The 10,000-nt window shown below is 42.4% G+C and overlaps 1 protein-coding gene across 2 annotated transcripts in view; it reads right to left on the bottom strand.

Annotated features, from left to right (window-relative positions):
• Positions 1-10,000, bottom strand: part of LOC134463764 (copine-8) — a 195,305-nt gene that overhangs the window by 58,521 nt on the left and 126,784 nt on the right. For both annotated transcript variants that reach the window (XM_063217026.1, XM_063217027.1), the window contains exons 7-9: positions 9,621-9,684; positions 8,773-8,876; positions 2,438-2,542 (exon numbers count right to left, since the gene is read on the bottom strand). In XM_063217026.1, the coding sequence (XP_063073096.1) occupies positions 2,438-2,542; positions 8,773-8,876; positions 9,621-9,684 (273 nt within the window). The remainder of the gene's footprint in view (positions 1-2,437; positions 2,543-8,772; positions 8,877-9,620; positions 9,685-10,000) is intronic.

The raw sequence follows: 10,000 nt of genomic DNA, 5'->3' as shown, positions 1-10,000 counted from the left end.
ACACAGCATTAGGGGAGAAGAAAAAGCAAAGAAAGGATTTGTCAAATTAGAAAGTCAACACACACAAAAGACCGCCCTGCCAAGGCTGTTACTACACTCTGCAGGCAGCACATGTCTCTTGTAGAGGACACAAGGAAATAGCATGTGCAATGGAACACACACATACACACATGTACACACACACCTACGCACACGCACACACACACACCCACACATACAAGCACACACACATACACACACACACACACACATACACGCACACACACACAGACACACACATGCACACACAGTCATTGCCATACTTACAATACAAGCAAGGAAAGGAACGCTAAATCCCCAGCTGAAAAATTATATGCATACTCAACTGTTAAACCAGTGGACAACGTTCCGTTACTTCACTCCATTATTTGCCAGTGAATATTTTGTGTCTGTTAGGGAGCATGTTTGAAATGTCCTGACATTTTGCTGCTCATAAAAATGCAAAATGCTTATTATATTACCGATTAGCAAAGAGTTGTCTGCCTCTAGAAAACCATTAGCAGAAAAATGTCTGCCTATACCAATTTGATGAGCAGAGTAAAATCCAGACATCTATCAAACAGTCGAACAGTAAAAAAAAAACGCTGTGTAACTTCAACATTTTTTTCAGAATATAATGGTCCCAATCGATTTAATTTAACTCTTGAATTGTTGAATTAACACTTTAAGAGTCTGATTTAACACGGTTTGGACCACAGTGTTAATCCAACGCTCAAAGAGTTTAATTTACAGTAACATGAAAGTCAAAGGGGACCATACATTCTTAGAATAGTGTCGGATTATTTTTTTTCTTGAATTGAAGTTAGCATTAGCATTATCATTATCATTATCATTATTTTACTGTTCAGCCTTCTGTTATAGGTGCATTGGCATACCCAACCTGCCCTGGGCGACGCCCCTAGCCAGCACCCCACCCCCAACCATGGCCCAACCATCGCATAGGTAGTATGTGATTAGAATTTCAGAAATTGTTATTTCTGAGTTATCAGTATGATGTCTTGACTGCTCAGCAGGAGTGCTATGGGAGCTGTAGAATGTTCGAGTAAAATTCTCGAAAGATCTGGGGGGAAAGCCTAAAGCCAGGCTCAAACTACACGACTATCGGCTGAAAAAACCCCTTACGACAATCTGTGGATTGTTACTCTCCCAGAACCATCGATCAACCAAGCGACTGTCGGGCAAAATTTCCTCGTCGTGTGCGACGTTCTAAGATAGAACTTTGTCGGCTCAAAGAGTCGCCGATCACAAATTTGTACTAATCAAACACTGATATTTGAGGGAACACTAGGAAAACTGGAGTGAAGAAAGACAAATAATAAACTAGCCTAAAATGAAAACTCTAAAAGATATAGCTGCTAGAAGTCTCTTCATTTATTTATTTGTTTATTTATTTATTTATTTATGTATTTTTTTTTCAGTACTATTGTATTATTTGTTACTATCTAATCTTACTTTGTTTATTATGGCCTTTGTATGATTAACTTGATGTTTAATTACATCTTTGAGCTATGTTATTATGTTATATTATTATGATGTGAAAGAAATACATCGAAGTAAAAAGGAGAAATACAAAAAAGACAAAGATTTTAAAAAAAAAGAAAAAAAAAGAAAAAAGAAAAAAAAAAAGTCCTCCATTAGGGGGGGGTGGTGGATGGGTTTAGATTTAAAAAAAAATAAATAAATAAAAATAAAAATAAAAATAAATAAATAAATAAATACTCAAAGCTCAGTCAAAAAAAAAAAAAAAAACACTGATATTTACGACTCGAAATAGAACGTCGGGCATTGTCTGTGTGTTTGCGATCGGGGATCGGATTGACAGTTGCGATTCTCTTCTAGTGTGCGGCGCAACCCGACTTCAAAATCGGACACCATATCGGGAGTCATATAGTGTGAGCCTGGCTTTACTCCTCAAAAGACTCCCCTGCTATGGGTGTATCTAGCCTCTCACCTGTAGGCCTAGGTCAGTGGTTCTTAACCTGGGGTGCGGGCACCCCCTGGGGTGCGCCAGAGATTCCAGGGGGTGCGCGGAATTTTGTTTGTGTTCATGTTTTGACCAAAATTCTGCTTGGGAACATTTTAATTAGGCCATACAAAACCAAATTTAAACATGTTTTGGTCCCCATTTAAAGTCATTGAGGTTTTGATTAATGTCTCAAGGAAGAATCATTGTAATTAATAACTTAAATATTTTTTTTGTGCCTATGCACATTTAGAAGTTTGGGTTGGGGGTGCGCGGCTAGTCTTGGGCACCGGTAAGGGGGTGCGTTAAGAAAAAAAGGTTAAGAACCACTGGCCTAGGTCACCAAATGTCTTATGGGTGCCAGTAATGCCCAAAGGTCCCACAGAATGCTGTTGTAGGTGCATTTCCCCACCCTGTGCCAACTTCCCTACTCACCTGTCATAGTCTCCATTGCAGAGGGCTCTGACGGGGATCTTAAAGGCCTGCCACACCGGGTTCAGTGTGTTCTTTATCACTTCCGTCTTATGGCAGATGGTGAAACTGCAAACAAAACATACACAGAGACACACACAGACACAAACACACACACACACACACACACACACACACACACACACACACACACACACACACACACACACACACACACACACACACACACACACACACACACACACACACACACACACAGTCATGTTATGATTTAACTGACTGTTAAGACATACAGTGTTTGGTTTTCTCAACACACACATACACACACACATGGATCTCACCAACACACACAATACACACAAACTAAACAGCTCAAATCATTTGCAAATGTGCATACACACTTGACACACATGTATGCACACATGGTCACTGTTGTGTGCGTATACACACACGCGCACACACACACACCCACTCACGCACGCACGCACGCACAGACACACACACACACACACACACACACACACACACACCTAGACAACGTAATTTAAGACAGGATAAACCAAGCGTGTCTACCAAGGACATGAAGTCACAAGGAATTCTGACCTCAGGGTAGGTGTCCGGGAATAACTGTGAACACCTCAGCATGCGGCATGAATTACATTGTGAATAACTATGCATTTGCAATTTCACAGCCAGCCTAACACGCTATGAAGGGGTGAGTTCACACTGTTTGAGCAAATTAAAATGGAGATCAGCATTGGTAATCTGCACAAAGTTGCCACAGGTGGGCTTAGGATATTTTTTGGTTCTAAATCCTACACCATAGGATTGTCAAACACGTGTCAAACATTCGAGAATCTCATTTGTTCTCTGGTTCCACCAACATTAAATACTATATTTCTGAGATCATAATATTCTTTCCAAAAGTAGAATTTTGAGATCATGTTCTTCTTAACAAGAAAGACATTTCAGTCACTAGTTATAAAAGTAGATATCAAAATCTACCAAGATCATTTTGTGAGCAAGTTAAAGACATCACATGGGTAAATACTGCATGTAGCAAAAAAATCTTATGGTTTTCTAAAGCTTAAAAAAATATGTACAGGAATGGTCTATGCTCTGGGCTATGAGCACGTTTGTGTGCAGATTTGTGACAACTATTGAACCACGTCCAAAGCTACAAGCACCAGTCAGCATGTGTTGTTCTAAGCACGAGACGCGTAGAATTTTCAAATTATGGAAATCTCGTCATTTTCTGTCGGTCCAACAATTTGAAATAGAGGAGTCCATAACTGCGAGATTATAATCCTCTTTTAATGAAAAAAAACTGTACTTTGCAATTCTGATATCGTAGCGTTTTCTTCTTCCATTCGACTTCCAAAAGTACACTCCGAAAAGACAAAGACATCTACCCAGACCACACTCCCTTACCGTGCGGACACACCGCGGGCGTTGAACGTGTGGAAAGATGCGAAAGTAATTGACTTTGTAAGGGAGAGCAGGCGGCGAACGAGGCAAACGCGTCAGGAGCGTTTCTAGAGGCGAGGGAGTCGAAAGCGTCAAAAGCTGAGGGCGGCAGAAGTTGAACTTCATCTAAAAATATGTAATGAGCTCGGCGGCAGTAGGGCGGCAGCCAATGGAATGTTCACATTTTTCTAAACATGAGCTTCGGTTGGTCAAGATTCCTGGCCGAACACTTCAGGTTGAATCGCTTGCGTCGTTCAACGCCCCTGGCCGGTGCTTTCCAGGCAGGAGTCAGCAGCGTTGTGGCTCTTTCAACGCCGGCGGTATGATCGCAGCATTAGTATTTTCTGAAGGTTTCATGTCATACTCTGGGCTTTAAGCATTTCTGTGTTCTCATTTTAAACTTTGCCACAATGTCAATGACCAACTCATAATGTATTGTAAAAGGCACTGTGTCAGAGTAGTGTACTACTATGGTAGTGAAGTCTCTTCAATGAATGCTAGTGTTCCACTGGCAGAACAGTGCACATTGTAAGGCTCTACATCTACTATAGTATACAGTGTTTCTCAAACTTGTTCATGCTGAGGACCACTTTGTCCCCCTTAAAAATGTTGACGGGTGCTAATTGACACTGCTAATTTCGATGCAATGTATTCACATTACAAGCCTGCCTTTTTGTGGTGAAAATAATACTTCAGCTATGTTTCGCTTTGTAATTGTGTTACATATATAGCCTACTTCTAGCTAGTCTTGTAAAAGTAGAAATCCCCTCGCGGACCACCTGAGCACTGTCGCGGACCACCAGTGGTCCCCAGACCACACTTTGAGAATCACTGTACACCAAGCCCAAGGCTACAAACACTGCACCAGGCTGCGCTGACTCTGTTAGTCTATTAGTTCAAGATATCCCGGAGCTGTGGGAGGCTGCCCTTGTCCTGCGGTGATGCCCTTTAGCCAGACACATCTGTTGGACTACAAGAGGCGAAGAGATAATAAGCTGAGGAGCAGCCTGAACCCTGTTACTGTTAGACCACTGAAAAGACCAATTTCAGATATGAAACAAAATATTACTTTCCTTTTATTCAGGCCAAATGTCATTTACAGTTCTGTAATGATTATGTTTTGGAATTCGAAAAGTAGCCACTGTTATACACTGAATACATCAAGTAGGTGAAGAAGCAACCTTCCATAGTGTTGTCTTGTGTTCTGTTTTTAAAGGGTTCAAGTGCATTTTGCATTCTTATCAAACTCCATTTATGGTACCACACTCTACGCTGCAACCATGCATCAGCATCAGGCAATGACTATTAGGGGGAACTCTGACTGAGAAACATGCCGGTGCCCGTCCTCGCACCTAATCGTGAAACCGGCCGTCGTGTTCGCGTTCGCGAACCGGATAAGCACTTTAGTGCCGAACGTAAATGGTGCGGGCACTAGCACCGGATCAGTACTGGTCGGCCTGAAAACATTATTAGTGTGTTCATGTAAATCCGGGAGCTGTGGGATGCTGGACTGCCAGAGGCAAAATACATTAAGCTGAGGGGCAGGGCCGGTGCTTTAGGCTTAGGCTGACAAGCCGGTCGCCTTGGACACCGACTGTCTTTGGGGCGTCAGTAACCCCCCAAAAAGTCCCAAAAAATTAGAATGTCAAGAGAAATAAAACTTTAAACTTAGCATTGACAATTATTATTCATGAGCACTCAGTATTAGAATTCTGTGAAATGAACACGGACACGAAATCTGTGGCAGTTTCACAGAATTTGCCCAAAAAAGGAATGCTTAAGAAGGAATGCAATAGCAATTTAAGTTGTAACTAAAGCAGTTCCTAAGCCTAACCTGTCAGTAAGAAATGTTTTTGAGAAAAAAAAAATACAGTATGTACAACACTATGTTTACACACAGGGCCGCTGGCACAGGGCCCAGGACAAAGTCATCGGATAGAGCCCCCTCCCGAATATATACAATGTACTGAGGGCCCAATTCCATGCCACCTCTCCCTGGGCCCTGGACAACTGGCCCCTATGTCTCCCTCTGTCTGCTTCCCTGTTCACTTATGCCAATTTCTAAATGCACAGAAAAGAAAGGGGGGCTCGCCTAGGGCAGTGGTTCCCAACCTATGGGTCGGGACCCAACTTATGGGTCACCAAAGATCCACAGAGGGTCATGGAGCCCTCTTGATTTTGAGGGGTTTAATTTAAAATATGTATAGTTTAATAAATGACAAAGCATTTAACTAATTGCATGGAAGCAACCCAATGTAAGTGCTATATCAAACAATTAATCTATATTTGACCAAAGAAGAATTGAGGAATGAAACAACTAAAATGAGTTTTCGCAGGAAACAAAGGGCATCTTGTGACTCCCTCTCATGCGGGCGGATCACCAAAGCTTAGAATAGTAAAAACATGGGTCCCTGAAGAAAAAGGCTGGGAACCACTGGCCTAGGGCACCAAATTGACTAGAACCGTCCCCTTAGGGCTTCCGACAGCTTTGGCCGGGCCGAGGACAAAGCCGTCTTAAAGGGCATCACACTATATGGTCCATACAATGTACTGAGTGAGGACCCAAATCTGGGCCCCCTCTCTCCAAGGGGCTCAGGAGCACTGACCCCTTTGTTCCCCCCTGTCGGCTTTCCTGCCGGCCCTGTTGAGGACCCTGAGCTACTGTTAGAGCACTGAAAAGGCCAATTTCAGATATGAAACAGACCAATCAAGTGATGAAGACACAAGTCTGGGCTTTTTGACCTTTGCAGTCAACTGGCTATGTCTCTTGAGGGAAAGGACTACATTAATGAAAGAGAGAGAGAGAGAGAGAGAGAGAGAGAGAGAGAGAGAGAGAGAGAGAGAGAGAGAGTGAGAGACAGACAGACAGACAGACAGACAGAGAAAAAAGAAAGCCTCACAGATGAAAAAGACAAAAGAGGGGAGTCATTTCACACTCATGCCAGTGTGAGAAAAACTGTTAACATTTAGTCCATAACTGCTGAGGTACATATGTAACATATACCAGGACAAGTGCAATCACAGACGCAGTAATTGGTTCAACACTAACACCTGTTCACAACAGCAGCTGACATATCAGCATCTTACTGGCTCAAGTTGGAGTATCATCGTCTCTTGAGAGAGCACTTCAGAGCAGAGGCGCATCTTGTCACCAGGCTAGCAAGACAGCCACTTGGGGCCCCAAAGCCATTAGCTGTAGATGGTGATTTACAGCTCACAGTTTAAACTGCAGCAGTGGTCATTTGTTTCTTTTTTTAAAGTATTTTTGGGGCTTTTATTACTGTAGGACAGTGTGAGAGTAGACAGGAAATGACTGGGAGAGAGAAATTGGGCAGGGTCGGGAAATGACCCCGGCCGGACTCGAAGCGGGGTCCCCGTGGGCAATGTAAGTCCAAATGTGGGGGGCTTAGTGCGGTGCGCCACAGCGCCGTTTCAAACATGAATTCCCCCGGCCCTCCTCATTTCCTGTCTCTCCTCCACTGCCCTGTCAAAATAAAGGCAAAAAAGCCCTAAAAGCATATATATTTTTTAAAAAATCCTTTCAGTTTTCACTTGGGGTCCCAATAGACCATAGAACCGCCTCTGCTTCAGAGAGCTGAGCTTTGTAGCACTCTCAGGAGTTCACATCTCCTGACACTCTTCAGTGCACACCCTCTACCCACCTGTCACTACCTATGAGGAGACTGAAGAATGAATAAGGAGACTGAATAAAAACAAATGTGTGACAGGCAGACATGCAAATGAGAACCTTCGTCTGTGTGTGTCTGTGTGCGTCCGTGCGTGCGTGTTTGTTTGCGTGCGTGCGTGTGTGTTTGCGTGCGTGAGTGTGTGAATGTGGCGAATAACCCATTGTGTCCTGGAGCGACATATACGCTGCATTCAAGTTCTTGAGATTTGAGCTGTTTTATTAAAGATGTGGGTATGTTAGAGCTGAATGAACACTATACTAGTGCAAAATGAAGGTTCTAAATTTTAAATGTAACTTATATCATGTTTGTATGTGCTTCGGAGGCTGAGATATTTAGTATTTGATAGGCAGATGGCACCCTTACCCAAAAAAGATCTTAGGACAAAATGGGACACTGAAATAATGCACAATGTGTATGTGGTTTGGGAAAAAACTCCAAAGTGGACTTCAGAGGAGCGTCAGTATTCATTGCATACCAATGAACAGGAGATTCTCATGGGAGAGAGGGCAGATCTGACATAGACGAACGGAGAATACACAGTGTGTGTGTGTGTGTGTGTGTGTGTGTGTGTGTGTGTGTGTGTGCGTGTGCGTCTGTGTGTGCGTGCGTGTGTGTGTGCGTCTGTGTGCGTGTGCGTGTGCGTGTGTGTTTGTTTGTGTGTGTGTGTGTGTGTGTGTGTGTGTGCGTGTGCGTGTGTCTGTGTGTGTGTGTGTATGTGTGTGTGTGTGTGCGTGCGCGCAAAAGTCAGAAAAAGCAGTGCTTATGTCTGGAGGGGCTTTTGGGTAATGCAGTGTTGACATCACACTGAATATCACAGACAGGGTGTGTTAAAGCTTGACAGAAACAGAGAGCGATACAGGGAGAGTGAGAGTACATACAGTATACGTTGGTTTAAACACACAAATAGACACACATACACCAGCACACACAATCCTGTCAGAGATCAATATTTACACTAAACACTTAAAATTAAAAATCCATTTACCTGGGCCCCACAGCCACACAGCAATTTAATCAAACTCACTGCAATTTAATCAGACCCCCCCCCCCACACACACACACACACACACACACACACACAAACACACGCACATATACACACAAGCATGCAGACACACACGCAAGCATGCATGCAAGCACGTACACACGCACACACGCACACAAACACCCTGTAGTACTCACGTTCCATCCTCGTTGCTCCGGTAAAAGACCAGAAAGGGGTCTGATTTGCCAAAGAAATCCTTCTTGTCCAGCTTGTTGCCACAAAACTGCATCATCACCGACTCCTGAAGATGTGACCAACACATGAAACTCAGTATTCATACACATAAACACACAAAGGCAAGGCAAGGCAAGGCAAGTTTATTTATATAGCGCATTTCATACACAGGTGCAACTCAATGTGCTTCACAAAGTTAACAAATGTAAATGAAAGGAAAACAGGGAAATGAATTAGAGTCAAAAAAAACATTTAAAACATTAAGATAAAACATAAGGTAAAAATAATAATAAAATAAAACATAAATAAACATAAAACCTTGAAAAACAATTCTTATTTTACTAATTTACTTCTCTTATTTATTACTTCTCTAATTTATATACAAAATAAATCTAAATAAAGTCAAATCTAATTCATCATTAATCAATAAAGAAATTGCATTCAGAATTTCTTGTCATGTGTTTCTTGCAAAGTTGTCAAAAGAAAAAGTAAAAGTAAAAAAACACAGTTTCCTTCCAACACAAGTACCTTATTCAAGGATCCAGTAGACCTGTGTACTTGTCTTACAATCAGCTAACTCTGCACTGGTCGGATGAAGTTTGTGGTGGGTCCTTGTTAGGTTTTCAGTGTTTTTCAGTAATAACACAGTCTATCTATCTCATTAGGTACAATGGAGTAAATGGTGTAACAGCTATGTAATGCCATGTGCTAGTGTTGTAATTACACCACAAAAGTACTTTTACTTTCACTTTTGACACCTCTGGTTTCTTGACTGTAATGGACCTAACAGAAATAGAAATACAATACTCACCCTGCAGTTTCCCAGTTCCTCTGCTTTGATGATGATCGTGCCACATTTCTTGTTGGGTATACCTCTGTAACAGAAAACACAGGACAGCTAATAGTCAGGCGGGGGGGGGGACTAAACCCGTGTTTCTCAACCTGTTTTAGGCGAGGCACCCTTTCAATTCATGACAAATTTCAAGGCACCCCAAACCAACAAGCCATAACATGGCATCGCATCCGATACCACACAAGCTTAGAGAAGTAACACATTTGGAGACGTCACACGACCTACGTTCGAAGTTGCCTGGGGCTTAATTGCAGCTGACTGGGGCTTAATTGTGAGTAAATGGCAGATGAAAGATTCCACTGAATAGCATTAACTTATCATTTTAGAAAAATGTGTAT

Source organism: Engraulis encrasicolus, chromosome 15, assembly GCF_034702125.1.
Source record: "Engraulis encrasicolus isolate BLACKSEA-1 chromosome 15, IST_EnEncr_1.0, whole genome shotgun sequence".
In the NCBI taxonomy this organism is placed as follows: Eukaryota; Metazoa; Chordata; class Actinopteri; order Clupeiformes; family Engraulidae; genus Engraulis; species Engraulis encrasicolus.
This window is presented reverse-complemented; position numbering and strand designations above follow the sequence as displayed.